The 17097-nt window shown below is 39.5% G+C and overlaps 4 protein-coding genes across 4 annotated transcripts; 2 read left to right on the top strand and 2 right to left on the bottom strand.

Annotated features, from left to right (window-relative positions):
- Positions 1 to 775: 775 nt before the first annotated feature.
- Positions 776 to 3508, bottom strand: fosl1b (FOS like 1, AP-1 transcription factor subunit b). Its single transcript, XM_057359733.1, has 4 exons — positions 3162 to 3508; positions 2086 to 2307; positions 1613 to 1720; positions 776 to 1512 (listed from the first exon to the last, which is right to left on the bottom strand). Exons 1-4 carry the CDS (start codon positions 3303 to 3305, stop codon positions 1375 to 1377), a joined length of 612 nt encoding a protein of 203 aa, XP_057215716.1. The 5' UTR covers positions 3306 to 3508; the 3' UTR covers positions 776 to 1374.
- A 546-nt stretch (positions 3509 to 4054) lies between these two features.
- tmem223 (transmembrane protein 223) lies at positions 4055 to 5155 on the bottom strand. Its single transcript, XM_057359730.1, has 2 exons — positions 4523 to 5155; positions 4055 to 4442 (listed from the first exon to the last, which is right to left on the bottom strand). Exons 1-2 carry the CDS (start codon positions 4998 to 5000, stop codon positions 4144 to 4146), a joined length of 777 nt encoding a protein of 258 aa, XP_057215713.1. The 5' UTR covers positions 5001 to 5155; the 3' UTR covers positions 4055 to 4143.
- A 1397-nt stretch (positions 5156 to 6552) lies between these two features.
- ovol1b (ovo-like zinc finger 1b) lies at positions 6553 to 8431 on the top strand. Its single transcript, XM_057359729.1, has 4 exons — positions 6553 to 6936; positions 7095 to 7306; positions 7545 to 7788; positions 7889 to 8431. Exons 1-4 carry the CDS (start codon positions 6837 to 6839, stop codon positions 8173 to 8175), a joined length of 843 nt encoding a protein of 280 aa, XP_057215712.1. The 5' UTR covers positions 6553 to 6836; the 3' UTR covers positions 8176 to 8431.
- A 212-nt stretch (positions 8432 to 8643) lies between these two features.
- Positions 8644 to 15987, top strand: LOC130569817 (transmembrane protein 151B). Its single transcript, XM_057359716.1, has 2 exons — positions 8644 to 9263; positions 12867 to 15987. Exons 1-2 carry the CDS (start codon positions 9204 to 9206, stop codon positions 14457 to 14459), a joined length of 1653 nt encoding a protein of 550 aa, XP_057215699.1. The 5' UTR covers positions 8644 to 9203; the 3' UTR covers positions 14460 to 15987.
- The last annotated feature ends 1110 nt before the right edge of the window (positions 15988 to 17097 follow it).

Here is a 17097-nt window from a genome sequence, read left to right as displayed (position 1 = left end):
ACCGTGTTTTTAGGCAATTTTAACAATTATAGGTAGTTTAGATGGTTAGAGTAGGGTTAGGGTTAGGGTGTGCCGTCTCTGACATCGATCTTTATCTGCGAACTGATAATATTGCGCAGTTATAAATTCCAAGCACTCTTTATGCAATACACGGTCTAGTAATAAAAACAACGCATTCTTTATTTACGGACTCTTATTGATTATGTGGAAAATTTTAAAGGGCAGAAATGCTCACAATCTCTTTGCACTGGTGTTGATAGAGTTCGGTTTAATGCTTTCCAGTTTGACAGGCTGGATGAACTACATTCACCACAGACCTTTCCCTCTATCCACCGCTCATGCGCAACTCTTTAGTCTTATTATGTGTCACTGCCACCTGCTGCTTTGGAGTAAACAAAGCTCAGCGCAAATTTAGAGAATAACTTGATTTTTTGTTGACAGATCCCATCTGGAGTTGGAATAAACTATTGAAAAAACCCTTGAGTTAATGTGTTTTTTATAGTACGTTCACACATTCATTTAACAACTCAAGCCTTTTCATCGCACTATTTCATGTAGAATTTTACTCTATAATTTCAGACTTGTGGTTCAGTACTCAGCAATGTGGGTAATATCACAACAACAAAATAACATAATTAAGACATTCGATGGTAAAATGTATTATGTTTAACATGAATAACTAAATTTGCAACAACAAAATGAACAATGTTTCAAATATATTGAGAACTTTTATTTGTAAATAAAACAAATGTTTTATTTCAATCTCGATGTGCTGACTATTTGGGCAAAATAGAAAATTCTTCAAACATTACAATTTCTGCATTACAGAAAAACAGTTTCCCAAAACGGAATGCAAACGTTTTTAAAATGCACTTCAATCGCAGGAGCAAGTTTTAGTTTCTATTCAAGATTTATATGAAAAGGCATTCATAAAAGTGAAAGGGCACAAAGGCATGAGATAGATTTACTTGTTACCAGGGCTGGAAATGAGGGGGTTGCGGGGGGACAGAGTCTAGGGACTAAATTCAAGAGGGATGGAGTTCCACCTCAGAATGTAGAGGTTCTTTTATCCAAGCGCTATGCATATTACATACATAAAGTGGCATCTATGGTTTAAAAATACAAAAAATGTCCCCAACTAGTTCACCCAGTCATTTCCAGCCCTGCATGTTACCCCTGGAAAAATATATTTGAAAAAAATCATTTGAATCTGTGGTTTATAATTAAATCATGTAAAACTAATTGTGCATGCATAATAATGATTCTCAAGGTACTTTAACATTTCTTGAATGAATATATAGGACTATTAGTTAAATTATACAGAGCTGCTCTGAACCAGCAGACACAGCAGTAAACAAACATTAGCATTATTGCTTATTCTGGGTTTGGGTCATTCAACTTGCAGATGGGCATATGTGCCTCAAATACCAACTCTAGCCTTTCTCTCTCCCTTTCAAGTGCAGCAATCTCTTCCTCTAATTTTGTCTTCACTTGTTCCAAATGATCTGTCTCCTGAAAGAGAAAGCGATAGGTCAGGACATTTGCCTAGATCTCTCGAGAATATGCTGTAAACCTAAATCATGTTGTGAAAATTGTGTGTATTCAAACTCACAGTCTGTAAGGTATCTATGAGCACACGACGACGATCGCGGCATCTGGCAGCTGCTACTCTGTTTCTTTCCCTGCGGATGCTAATTCTTTTAAGTTCTTCAGAGGACATCTACAAAGGGAAAGGAGCAGAATAACTTGATGTGAGAACAAAGCTCAGGTCAAATGGGTGATGGTGCTGCCATCTTATGGCTGATAACAAGAAAACAGCCACAGAGCAATTCTACCCTATTCCAAATATGCTGTTCCTGTCCTGTTATTCATCCATTGGCACTGTTCACAATGTGGTGTGTCTTCAGAGTCTGCGCTTTAAGATTCCCGCTCAAATACTGCAACGATGACTCATCGCAGATGCCCCTTTGTGATTCAGGTGTGACTCATTTTGTTCTTTACCATAAGTGGGTGAGTCAACGAACCACATTAAATCCACTTTCACTGTATTCTGCATTCTAATCGTTGAAAATATCAATAACTTACATGCTTATCGGTGTGTCCTACTGTCCTGTCCTCTGCTACTCCTAAACAAGACTGGTCAGGACTGGAGCACTGAGATAAACAGGTTGGGCAGTTGGGCATGCATGAGGAAAATGAGGTGGTCTCTGACTGGGAGAGTAGAGACGACTGCAGAAACCATTGAAGATCTGGATTGGATGTAATTACATCAAGATTTGGACTGGATGTTGTCCCCTCAATAACATTCTGTGATTTTAGGGGAAAACACACACACACACACACACACACACACACACACACACACACACACACACACACACACACACACACACACACACACACACCACAACTACACACATTGACACAACACACATTCACAACAACAACACTCACACAACACACTAAACCACACACACACACAACAACACACACACCACACACACACACACAACACACACAACACACACACACACACACACACAACAACACAACACACACACACACACACACACACACAACACAACACACACACCCAACACAACACACACACACAACACACACACACACACACACACACCACACACAACACACACACACACACACACACACACACCACACACACCTAACACCACACCACACACACAACACACACACACAACACACACACAACACACACCACACACACACAACACACACAACACACACACCACAACACTACACACACACACACACACCACCACACCACAACACACAACACACACACACAACACCACCAACACACACACACACACACACACACACAACACACACACAACACACACAACACACACACACACACACACACACAGACACCACACACACACACACACACACACACACACACACACACACACACACACACAACTGTAAGAACTGCAGATGGGAAATAGATTTGGATAGCTGCACAATTTGTCTGAACTCAGTTGTTAACAAGAAAATTACTAAAACTTGGAATATATTAAAATGCCATAAAAGTTGAACAACTAATTAAAACCCAATGCTTTTATTTGATTTAGTTGTTTTAAAAATATTAAACTAACCATTTTTTTAAAGTTACACACCTGCTGTATTTGAACAGCCAATGCGTTATCCGGTCCCATCCATGCTGGAGTAAAGTCGGATTCACTCACATGATAAGATTCTTCCCTACCTTCATTACGAGACATTTCCATGTTGCATTCCCAAAGTTCCATTAAGAGCGCCATGATAAAATCGACTGATATCCAATTAGTTCATATTTCTAACGTGAAGATCAAATCCATTTCTCTCTACTGAAAAACAACCCAATTGCGGTTTGCATGGCAAGAGAAATTACGAAATAAAAATCCACCAGAGGGAATGGGAAAATAAACTAAAAAACACGTGCTACAACTTTTCTTAAATTGTTTCACCGCCTTACCTCCCACACACACCCACGCACGCTCTCTCTCCTCCCCATTTAGGGGAACATGTCGCCTCTTCTCTTGTAGGCTATAGACACTAATGACCGTTGCTCACGAAAACAGTAATTTCATTCATAAAAATTCACTAGAAATCCGCGGAAACGTGTTCAAAATAAGTGGTTTAAGAGCTGCAGAGGCTTCCTGAACTCACACCCTAAACATCTTGAAATTGAATTATAGGCATATTTTGCCAGATAGGTGACGTGGAGGTTAGATATGTATGAATAACGAACTGGTCGGATATCCATGAATCACGAAGCTGTGAGCGCCAAGTGGAATTTACATATTAAAAAAGACCAATAACAGATAGATGACTTTCATAAGTACTTGACAAAGATCTGGCTGCGAATGTACATTATAATAAAATTATGAAAGCTAGCATGTATACATATTTCAGGCTTATAATTACCCAAACCAAAAATGAACTCGAGTCACGTTCAAAAAAACTACTGGAAGAATTTCACTAGGTTTGTATCACAATTCAGGTCAAAACAAATAGGCAATACTTGTACAATAATTATTTTTTATTCAATGACAGCACATATGAAGTGATTACACACGTGTTCAGTTGATAACAGACGGAATACACACAGATAGCTTATCACAAGGGTCTGTATGCGCCCACAGTAATGTCAAAGAGTTTAGGATTGTTCAGTGTCCCTTCTTTGTCCAAAAGAAAGTAGTACTTGTAGCCTTTTATTTTAAGAGGAATAAATGAAGGCGATTCCTGCCTATGTGCATGACATGTCACTTGACTCAAAGGCACAGTTAAATGATGAGCTCTCAGAGGTCCCAAAGGTGACTGTGTAGACACTGTAACCTTTCCACCACCCTTGTGCAAAATTACACGACTGACAGAACGACGGCTAAACAATGTCGCCACGCCCAGGATTCCTCCACCTGCGACAACATATAAGGTTTTGAGATAACTAAACACATTAAACATGGCACTACTGTCAGCATATAGTGTTGTGGCTTACCAATAAAAAGGCATCCAAGTGTGAACCCATACCTCCAGGCGTTTGATCCAAGGTTCATGTCAAAACTGAAAAGTCCTCCTAACTCAGTTCTGACGTTTGGAGGCTCACCACCGTTTTTTCTCGTGTCTCGAAGACCTGTGAAAGCAAAATGGGCCAGATATGCCCAGAACAGAAACTGGCCTCCACAGAATATGGCCAAAAGTCTGAAAAAGCGGGTCCGATCGTGCTCGAAGAGGATCACATCCTTTACGACAGCAGTGGAGGTGAAGGTGTATGCATTCCTGGCTGAAGTGGAATTTTTGGGATTGACGCGCACATGGCAACGTAGTGGCCTCAAGATAGGTGCTATATCACTATTGATAACAAACTGTGTCCATGTGGATACGAACGTTTTTGAAGACTGAATACCTGTTATTCGATACGTTGAAATAAATGTTCGACAGGACCTTGCACCAAATAACAAACACTGAGAACCCATGCTTTAATTGGCAATTATTCTCAAAATAGTACCTTATGGTGTTATCAGCCAGTTTGCTGCGATTAACTTTAAACATCAAACATTTTGTATATAACTCAAATATCATCTAACATGCTGACAGAATAGTGCAACATAAGGACGTCGCCATATTGGTTCTCCGTGCTACGGATGCAGCATTGGACCAAAAAGGTTACTTTTGCGGTTTACTTTTGTTCAGAATAGACTGCATATCTACAAACAAACGAAACATTATTTCTGTTTTTTAAGTAGTAATTGTTTATAATTCTTATTTACTTACTTTATTATTTAAGTTTAATTATGTATGCTAGTATGAAAGAATATATGTTTTTATTTTAAAAATAAAAATCACCGGTAATAAAATTGCTCTATTTTTAAAATTATTGTTGTGACAACTAGCCACTTTTCCAAATGTTGAGTTACATTCTTTAGAGTTAAAACACACACAGTACATAGGGTTAATTTGTATTTAACAAACACGCTTGAGGCATAAAACAAAGATCATTGTATTCATTTTTTCAAGATACTTGAGAGTAAGATGAGGGAGATAACGGTGTTTGTGTTTATTGCGTGTGGGGGGCGTGTTACTCTTATCAGATGTGTGAGACAATAACCTGATCCAGATTTGCAAACAAAGGTTTAATTTTCACCATGCAGTGTCTAAAATCCAGTGTTGTAAAAAGTTCAGGAAATCAAAGTACAGTTTGTAACTTTATTATCTTTATAAGTGAAAATGTAAGCCTAAATTTCCAATGACTAATTGTGTAAATCTGAAGTAATTTATGCAACGGGACACGCCTGACCCCCGCTGATAGCCTACCGTCAGAGCCCACTAACAAACACACTCATCTCCATACAGACAACAAGCATTAACACACCTTAATACACAAAGCAAAACACCCACACCCAACAGAAAACCTTGAGTCGTGTCTTTGTTGACAAATCGGTTAGAATGTCATTATAATGTGATAAGCTTAAAAATATATTTTAGTTATACATTACTATTTATGTTTATCTTTTTACATTACGTTATTATCTTATATTATGGTACTGTTTTGAGAGAGCGAGAGAGAGAGAGAGATTCATCTATCAGCTGCACACCCTCAGAAACAAACTGCCTTTATCTGTTACAATCAATGCACATATACACTGTTTACTTTTATTCTATTCTCAATGTTCATTTGATATAGATATTTTTATTTTATATTTATAGCTGTCCTGTGGCTCAGGTAAGCGCATGGCACTAGCAATGCCAAGGTCACGTGTTCGATCCCAGGGGATTGCACATAGTCAGAAACAAATGTATGTTACAATGTAATGTTAGTCGCTTTGGATAAAAGCGTCTGCCAAATGTTTACTTACATTTACTTTATTTTATATTTCATTCTATATGTAGCCTATCCCTTAGCACCCTTATGTTCAATGCTTTGGCAATATTGTAAGTACCTTGAAATTGAAAATTGAGAGAGAGAGAGAGAGAGAGAGAGAGAGAGAAAACCGGTTTTACTTGTACCTGCGCCTCGCCGTTATGTTTATGCGCATGCGCGGTCTCACCTGGTGGTTCCTGATCCGTTTGGGTTGAAACTTTTGCTTGGCAGTAGAAGTAGTCTGAACGCTGCTACATTACAGACTGTGGTTGATTTTTCACAACTTAAGAAGTGTATTATAAGGTGGTGTCGACAATTGTAAGCAGGAGTTTGAAATGCGACGATTAACGTAAATGATGGATACGAGTGAATAGTCAACACTTGGCCGTTGTTGGAAGGACCTACGTAAATACCATCCATTGGAAAACGGAGATAAATCATATTCTCGAAAATGCCTCGAGCCTTCCTGGTCAAAAAGGTGAACATCACAAATGGAAAGAAAAACTGGAGTCAGCTACCGGATTCTGTGTGTGGGGACATTTACATACCATGTGAGTGTCACGTTCATGTTAATGTGTTATTGGACATTCATTTAATGCTTTATGAATGAAAAGATCGTGATAAGGTAATACAAGTAAGAATTAAACTTTTTTTTTCTGAACGAATGGATATTGACATTTTATATTATCTTTCCTTTGTGTTCCCTTAGTGTCTCTTTTTCCATCATATGTACATGAGGTATCTGAAGGTAGCCTTGCAGAGCACTCCACAACTCCACGAAAAAGCAACACATTTCTACAGATTCCGACACAAGTCCTGTCTGCACAGCTACCATCCTCTACTGCACAGGGTCAGCATGATCAAAGGCCAGAGTGCCGCATGAGAACTCGGAGATTGCCATACTTTCGTTCAAAGATAAAGGTGAGCCCACAATTATTTTTACTTTTATTTATGGTGGGTAGAAGCTGCTTTGGTGTTTTAAATTATAAGGGTAAATATATATTTTTTATTTTAAATGTTGTTTAACCGTTTTAGTTTTTTAATTATTATACATATATCTTTGTTAGACATTTTTGAAGGGAACTGCACATTCTGTTATCTGTAAGGATAAATTAATAACTAACCCAAAACACTCTCTTTATTGTTTTTCCACATTCAGATAACTACAGGTAATTTACCTTCGGTTGCTCCAGTCATCTCAGAAAATGCAAGCAAATTAGCAAATACTCCACCTGATGCATATGTATTAACCTGCCAAGTATGCCAAAAGACATTAAGTACAGCACGTATGCTGAAACGACATGTAAAATGTCACAGTGAAACAAAGAGATACTCATGTGAGCATTGTGGAAAAGGATTTAATGATACTTTTGACCTAAAGAGGCACGTCCGCACACATACTGGTAAGTTCAAATGTATTTAGTATTAGCATTATTTAGTACATTTTGTTTATACATTAAGGGTACATATATTTTCATCTTTATTCTCTTTGTTTTAATGCAGGCGTGAGACCCTATAAATGCACTTTGTGTGCTAAGGCCTTCACTCAGCGCTGCTCTTTAGAATCTCACCAAAAGAAGATCCATGCCATTACTCAACAGTATGCCTACAAAGAGCGCAGGGACAAAGTGTATGTATGTGAGGAGTGTGGCCTGACTGCACAGACACAGGACAGCCTGTGGAATCATCTTCAAGCCGAACATCCACAGAGCAGATTTATAGTGGCCAATACCATAAACTGCAATGAAGGCAAGAAGTTAGCTGAAAATATGAATGACAATGACAGCTAAAAATAGGGAGGTTATACAAACTAGGTTGATAAAGACACATTTTGTTATACTTAACCTTTGCACTTCTGTATACATAATTCTGAGAATAATACCTTTACAGTAACTATCAGATTAAATATGATTTTGATGCATTAAATTATGACTACACTGAAGGATAATGGTATTTTTATGTCTTGACATGTACAACAATTATGTTACATTCCTATACCCTGCGCATTGTGTGTATTTTGTATATTTATAAATTTACAAACTGTTACACTCCTCAGTACCATTTGTGATGTCTGTTTAATGAAACGTGCCCTTTTTGCACTCGTAGACTCACTGACGATAAATTGTGGTTGTCCTTTTAAAACAGAATCTTTTAAAACTACGAGTATTGACTTTGCAACGTGCTCGTAACATTCTGCACGAGCGCGCGCTCTGTGGGTCGGTATGAATCGTCCAATTATTAGAATTCGAAGGCGCGTTTAAGGGTGACGTCAGTGTGAGGTCCACAAGGAGACGTTCAGGTGAAAAGAGGTTGAGGTGGAAAACACGAGATGCTCGGCAAGGAGAGTCGGAATATTGTTATTTCCATGTCTCTGTCTGAACTGAAATGTTGAAAATATTCGTAAAACGGGATTAACCTCGCGGGAGATTAGTACGACATCAACATTCGATCGAGATCGCACGAATATGATGCACGCGCGCATATCCAACCGTCGTTGTGTCTCGAGCTCGCTGTGGTTTTGTTATACGAGCTGAGAGGAAATCGAGCGCAACAGTTACCAGTTATTCTTGATCTGAGACCAGAAGAAACACAAAAGCCGTCTGGATAATATGTGATGTGATAACCTTTGTGAGAAGCTATAAGGAACGGACACCTTCTTAGGGGGATGCTTGCTCGCCGTGACCGTCGCCACCGTAGAAACGCGGTGGTACACGCAGTTGATGGGGTGAAATAGGTTACGGAGAGGTCCTAACGGCGGACCGCAGCGCTGTTTTCCATCCTGGACTTGACGTGAAGTGATAATACATGTTAGTAAAAGATGCAAGGGGTGACGGTGACGGGAGAAGCGCCCACACTGAATGGGGGTGGAAGAGAGGAGGTAAGGCGTGTAAATGTTGCCAAATAAAGTCTGTGGTTTATTTTCCAGTTTTTTTATTACTTCATGTTTACGTACATATCTTGTTAACGTCTAGAAGGCAGTGCGCATCCCGTAGACTGAAAACTGTACGTTGTTGTTGTTGATTTTTTGTGTCGTTTTTCTTTTTGTGTAATGCATATAAATACACGATTGACTATTCTGTGAGGAAATGTTTTATATATATATATATATAAGTAGTGCTTGCAATTTGTGTTATGTTTGTTGCCTTATTTTGAATCTAGATTCTTTTCAAGCAAATGCGATTAGACCCAAAACCTTGTTTTACTTCAAGTTTGATATAACGTGCACTCATACATTAGTAACCACCTTTGCTTTTAGACATAAAGGTTAATGTTTAGTATGGATTGGAAAAGCCTGTTTGTAAAGAGGAGGGGCCCTGCAACCTGCCCTTAGGCAGTGTCGTCATAGGAACCACGAATGAGAGCTATATGGGAGGAATGCACCCCCATTATGTCTTTTCCTCTAATTGTCCACATCTGAATACTTATCACTAATCTCAAAAGTAATGAAATCATGCATCTCTTATAGGAATGGCCAACAGAAAAAGAGTCAAGAAAATGTGGTCACTTTGACTTGTAATCTGCCTGGCTGTAGATTTGCTATTAATTTATTGTTCTCTTTGTAATAATGGTCCTGATCTGACCTTGCCCACCTAAACAGTTAAGATGCTCCGTATAGGGGAAATTGTGTACAGCAGTCTTCATTTCTAATGAAGTTGAGTTGTGAGACTTGCTTTGAACATTAAACCAAACACTAATTGCAACAAAAGTGTACAAAACCACAGCCCATTTATCATGTAAGAGGACACACCTCCTTAATGTAAATCTTCGAAAGATTCTTTAAAGATTCGCACAATAAAATAAAAAGATCATGATGTTATGAATCACATATAATCATTGGTTTTGCATTGCACATTTAGACCTTTTGCACGCTTTGCTGCTCCCAAATTTGCACATTTGAGACTTTTTGTCTGGCTTTCTCTAGTTTCTCATTTTGACCTTCCCACATGGCTTAAATGCAATGTCTACAGAAAATCCATTAAAATACTCTTCAGGTAAAAACAATTGTTTTCATAGCATGATTTTTAGTATTCCTCATCAAAAATATAAGCATTGTCTCCACTCTTTTATCTCATGCTCACCCTCAGTTGCTGAGTTTACCCCCATATTATGTTACAGATCGATGGATAGAATTAGAGACAGAGTGGGGGGTGGGGAATTTTTGTAAAACTCATTGAGTTTTCATAGTGTTTGTATCACATTGTCACTTACAGACTTGTAAATATGTTGAACAGGAGATATTTCTATGTAGGGACAAGTTTAACTAACCATTTTGCACAGTACATGTTTGCACGTGAGTCTGTATTCTTTTTACTTTTTTTTGCTTTGTGGACGGACTAGCACATCTCTTTCATGAGTGCTCCCTCGGTCAGATAGAATAGGATAAATATGCTGACAGGGCAATCAAGTCTTTAAGAGAGCACTCAGATCATCCTGTTTTAATTTATGGCCATCCCATTCTCCACCACTCTTTAACATTCATACTTAACTAGTCCCCCGTATATTATCTATCCGCCGGTTTGTATGTTCTGTATTCCCCTTGACGCATCTCTCAATATCATTTGTTCAGACTGAATATTTTTTTAATCCCGTTGTCCTTCATCTCAAAATGCTCCGCTCATAATAAGATATAAAAGTCTGAACACCCACAGCTAACAAGTGAAGAGGGCAAACATATTCAGTCACTTTCATCTCCCGCCCCAAAAGGACAAATAATGCTTTAGCTCACATTTGCTCCCTGGGAAACACACATACAGTAAAAACAGCACTCCATTAGCCTCAAAATGTTTATGCCAGCCGCTGCGATTCCACAAATGTGAAATGCATTCAAATGCATACAGTATGACTCCAGACATTCTTGGGTGTCTAAATAATTTAACCTATTAGAGTGGTTTTGAAATAGCACGCTGACTTTATCCACTATTTATACATAGCTGCCATTTTGTTCTAGCAAGTGTTTCTGAAGTCGCAATCACAGGCTCCAAAATATTTTCACACCGATCACACTTTCACATCATCACGTCTCTTAGGATACATTGTCATAATGTACCGCCAGGATTAATCTCTTTTACCTCTTATCTTCCCTTCCTTTGCTTCATATTTCTTTTGAATAAATATTTAATTTATGTGGGTAGTTGACATAAAGCGCACATGTGTCCAATGGTGTGAAATAGCACAAATTTAGAGAAAAGATTAACAATGAAGATATATCTCTCTTATGCTATTTTATATTATTTATATGTTAATTATATATATCTAATTTTTTGCTGTCACACCATAGGACACATGGTACGATTTATTTGTCTACTACCCATTTATCTTTTATCTCTACAGTATCTTTATTTATAATGTTTCATAGATTACAATAATTTGGAAGAGTAATGTTACTCTGTAATTTACAACACTGTAAAAGCAGGGATAGATTGTAACTGCAACAGATTACACATAATAATAGAGGCTTTAAGGTCACTGCAGGTCCTAATGGATTCTGTGTCTCCCATCCCAGTTTGGTCTCTTGTCCTTGTAAAAGGCACAATTAAACTCCTGCCAAGAGGAGCACAGCCTCCATGCAACGCTTGGGCTGCAGCCTGATTTTAGTGCTGCAGTTTCTCACAGCAAGGGCATTGCTTGTGCTATTAGTTGATTTATGTGTGTAAGTGTGTGTGTGTGTGTGTGTGTGTGTGTGTGTGTGTGTGTGTGTGTGAGAGAGAGTGAGAGTGTTAGAGATGAGGGAACAGTTAAAGACGTGTATACTATGTGTAGGCCTATATACTAGTACAGTATAAGATACATTTTTTCTACTACCTGTTTGTGTTTTAATTTTTAGGGGGTCTGTATGCCTCACCCCTTGTTTTCCACCTCCCACTGTAGTTTGGAATCGGTTTATTTTTGCCCATATGGTGACAATACCTCAAGCCACCCCTGGGGTCAGTCTAGGCAGTAGAGAGCCATACGCATTTACTCCAGATGATGCACTCAGTGATGTCTAAAAGCTTCTAGACTTTCCCTCCTCACTCATACAGAGCATTTTAAAAGGAGACATGGTTTGGGTTACGAGCATCCAGGAAATGTATTCAGCCCTCAGGAGAATGATCTATTACTGAGTTCTCTATGCTGTATGTCAGTGAATTGAGCCAACTGCTCTCCACTACATTCTACACAATAGACGTAAAATATACTTTTCTGAATCATGCATTGAATATGTAAATTGTAATCATGACTGATTTTTCTCTTTCGTTTTTCTTTCCCTCCTTCCCCACCCAACCACACCCCCAAACGTTCATTCACTGGTGCACCCTGTGTGCATCCAACCCCTGCTGTTCAACACCTTCCAACTCATCTCTGTTTTTTCCTGAACCCTGCCCCATTCAATTTCCTATCCATCTGCACACCAATACTGCCCTCTCCAACCTTCTGTCCCATGCTCTTTCGATTTCCCGTCCAAATCACCTCCATACCCACCCTCCCTCTTTCCCATTTACAGCAGCGTCCCCTCAAGCAGTCCCTGAGCGGCTCGCTGTGCCGAGAGTCCCATTGGAAGTGCCTGCTGCTCACCTTGCTCATGTATGGCTGTTTCGGCACGCTAGGCTGGTGTTCCCTGTACCGCATAACCGTTATGAGTTCTAGTGTCCACGGCTTCTACGGAGACCAAGTCCCACTCTACGAAAGCCCGTGTTCTAACGGTTATGTGTACATCCCTGTGTCCTTCTTGGCTATGCTCTACGTGGTCTACTTGGTAGAGTGCTGGCACTGTTACTCTAAAACAGCTAACCTTGCCAAGGTGGAAATCAGCGAAGTGTATGATAGGATACAGCGGCTACAGCAAGCCACGCCCTGCATCTGGTGGAAAGCCATCAGCTACCACTACGTACGACGTACTAGACAGGTGACGCGTTACCGCAACGGAGACGCCTACACCACCACACAGGTGTACCACGAAAGAGTTAACACACATGCGTCGAGCTCCGAGTTTGATTACTCACGCCTTGGAGTCAAAGACGTTTCTAAGGAGCTTCAGGGCCTGTTGGAGCATCCCGTCACACGCTTACGGTTCACCAAGTGCTTCAGCTTTGCCAGTGCCCGTGCAGAGACTGCCTACCTCACACAGAGAGCACGCTTCTTTGGTGACAACGAGGGTTTGGATGACTACATGGAAGCACGGGAGGGCATGCATCTTAAAAACGTGGACTTTCGGGAACACATGTTGGCTTTCCCCAACCCATCCCGGCCACCTTGGTACACTCGACGCTGGGTGTACTGGCTGGCTTCTGCTATTCTGCTGTCGTGGCCTCTTCGTGTAATTGCCGAGTACCGCACGGCATACGTCCACTACCACGTTGAGAAACTGTTTGGTGAAAATGAGGATGCCAATGATAATGACAATACAGAGACAGGGAACTATTGCACAGGTTTTGAACATGGCACTGGCGGTCCCACCCTGCGTGTCATATCACGGGTCAACACGGTGGATATGACAGAACTGGAATGGCACATTCGGTGTAACCAGCAGATGGTGCCGAGCTACTCTGAGGCCTTGCTTATGGATTTGGATATGAACACAAACACGCCGTTGTCTGTTGCTATGGCAGCACAGATGCGACGCAATTCTAGCTACTTCCTTCAGAGCTGCCCCAGGTGCCGGAGGTCGACGAGCAGCTCCTCCCTGCCTTCTTGGGTTAGGGGGAATGTGGTCACAGGGACAAACTCATTTCCCATCAGGCCTGGCGGTAGGCTGTCGCTCAGTCGCAGCGGATTCTCTCTTGGGCGTTTACATACCGCAAGAAGCCGCCACCCCTGCCTGTTTCACTCAAGAAGCCTCGGAGGAGGGATGGGCGGACGAGTAGAAGAGGGAGGCGGTGGTTTTCTTGGTCTTGGGTTTAGAGTGCCAGATGAGGAGAGGAGAGGCGTATTAGAGAGCGAAGGTCTGGAAGACGAGGTGGAAGAGAGAGAGAATGAAGAGCACAGGGAGAATGAGGGAGACAGACCACCCACCTACCAGGATGCTCTCCATTTTCCTGTGTTAATCATTCACGGGGAGGAGAGCTGCCATGGGGGGCGTGGCATTGACACGGGTTAAAATAATGCCTATGACTTAAAGAAAAGAATGTAAGAAATGTTTGCAAAACAGATTGAAGACGCAGAGGGGAATTATTAACATACCAGTAGCTATGGGGGGGATTAAAATGTAAAGGGTAAAATGCTCAAGTTGTGAACCTTAAAGACTGATCTGTGTCAATGTGTGACATTGCAGAACATAAATTCGTTCAAGTGTAGAATGTTGTGAGGATCGAAATGAAAATAATATACATCGGTCACGTCATTTTCATGTCAAGAGCTCTGGCTTGATACAGACTGACCTTAAATGCGTATATTGTAGTAAATACCTAGCAGAAAAATATAATAGGCATGGAACATCAGTGTCCTGAATTTTCCATTCCTAAAATGTCTGGCATATCATGTCCATAACAGACAAAAAAGTCCAGTGTCCTTTTTTTGACCATGAATATAATGCAGTTGATGTGAAAAATAGGGCATCTGCAACATACTAAAGGCTGGGAATTTTGGGACATACGCTGGTGTAGTTCTGTAAATGTGTTAGTGAACAACATGCAATGTAGCGTTTGGATGAAGGGTCTGTGATAGCACTAAATGCACACTGTATTTCAATAGACATCCGGAGGAAGGAAACATCACTAATTTATAGAAAAGACAGAACGGACAGTAACAAAACCAAACGGTTCTCAGGGGGAAAGTATGTTTTATTTGATTTGATTTTGTAAAAAATAGTAAAACAAAACAATACGTGTGGGATGGTAAAAACTAATAAGATGAAGGTGAGTGTAGTAGGTGAATGGTAATACCTCACTGTTTTTCACTGTGCTTTAATCCACTGTCCTGGGTATTGACTTCTTTTAATCTCTTGATCTTTTTAATTGCCTGGTAGAAGCACGGTGCTTATGACTTCACTCATGTCTGCCTTAGAGGTGTCTAATGTCAGCCTCATGTCTACTGCAGCCAAATGAGCGTAGATCTGTTCAGCAGCAGCTAAATGTATTTCTTTTTATATCCCAACACCCAGTTAAACACATAGAACAAAAGAATGATTGATGCCTAAGAGAAGAACATTCTTCTCATTCATTTCTCCTATAGACTGTTAGAAACATTCAAATATGGCCCGTTTCGTTTTGATACAAGTATTATTACTCATAGAAGAAATGAACAACACTAGATTAGTGTAACAACTCACCGTCCCATGTAGTCACATCTGTGATATGTGTAAAATAAATCAAATGTAAGTCAAGCACAAAGTGTCATCCACTTTACAAACAATGCAGGGGCTTATATGGGGAAAAATACTGTAATTTTAATGGGCAGATGGAACGAATGTAAAAACAGCTTTGCACATTCACAGGATGTTATTTAAAAAAAAAGTAAATGTAAAATCCAAAGCACACATCAAGAGCATCCCTGTGTTGTTTGTAGGATTTCCACCGATCAAATTATTGCTCCTGTGTCAATAAGCACTAACATATCTCAGTGATGAGGAATGATGCAGTGGTCATGGCCATGAAACTCTTATTAATAAAATCAAATCATGAACAATTTATTCTGTGACTGTTTCATTATTCTTTATGTTTACTAAAGTTAGTCTATACCATTACAATGTTGGTTTATGGTACATATGGTCCTTACCACAACAAAAAGGGTTTATTTGCATGCGTTCAGTGCACAGTCCAATCAGTCATGTTATGAACCTGAAAGGTACTTCATTTGACTTTGAATCTTTCAAGTGGATTCATTAATAATGCTCTGAATTTCCAGATTTAATCTCGGTAACTCTAGGCCGATGGCAGAAATTGTTTTTAGGATTGGATCAATGCATACAGGAAACCCTTGACAGTGGAATTGCTCTGATGTATTTTCTACATTGTGAATGGCAACATTTTGCATTTGCCTACAATGAGTTTATACATCCATGTTATATAGTCATTGCAGATTAACAAGTATTAGACGTATAATGCGTGATTCAACACATAATAAGAACTATTTTAATCCCGATGCGTTTACATAAAATGGTTTTATAACATGGCAATGGTTCCACCTAGTGGTGTGTTGTAGAATGAAGAATTTGTTAAAATGTATTATAACGAAAAGGAATAAAACGCTTTAAAAGACTATTAAAACAACAATTTCATTCTAAATATAATTTCATTATATTTCTTAATTGTTTGCCATGTGAAGGTAAAGGGAAATTATGCTGTTGTTAAATCATTATGTCTTTTCATCCTCTCCCATGTTCTGTATATAATCTGGGTTTTAAGGAGGGTGCAGGAGTAGGAAGTAACCTCACTACAAATTAGACAACCTAGACTATTTCTTCTCTGTGTGTTTGGTGGATGTAAAGGGACACAAACCAGATGGTAAGTCAAACATTTAAACCATGCATTTTCTGCATCAAAAAATCTGTTTTTGTCTACTCATCCATCCTCAAGTTGTTTGTTTTTGTGCAAAACAAATGGAGATATTGAAAGATCCTGTGTTAATGTTGTCTGAGGCTTTAACACACCTAACATTTTTGATCATATATGTAACAACATAAGAGTCAATAATGATAGAAATTGTATTCATTTTCTTTTCATTAAATAATAAAACACCACTTAATTCATTACAGATTTAAATCTTCAAGTGTGAGCATAGCCAGATGCCTGGTTTAG

This window comes from Triplophysa rosa, linkage group LG19, assembly GCF_024868665.1.
Source record: "Triplophysa rosa linkage group LG19, Trosa_1v2, whole genome shotgun sequence".
NCBI lineage: Eukaryota > Metazoa > Chordata > Actinopteri > Cypriniformes > Nemacheilidae > Triplophysa > Triplophysa rosa.
The sequence above is the reverse complement of the archived record's forward strand: the minus strand, read 5'-3'. Positions and strand labels throughout refer to the sequence as shown.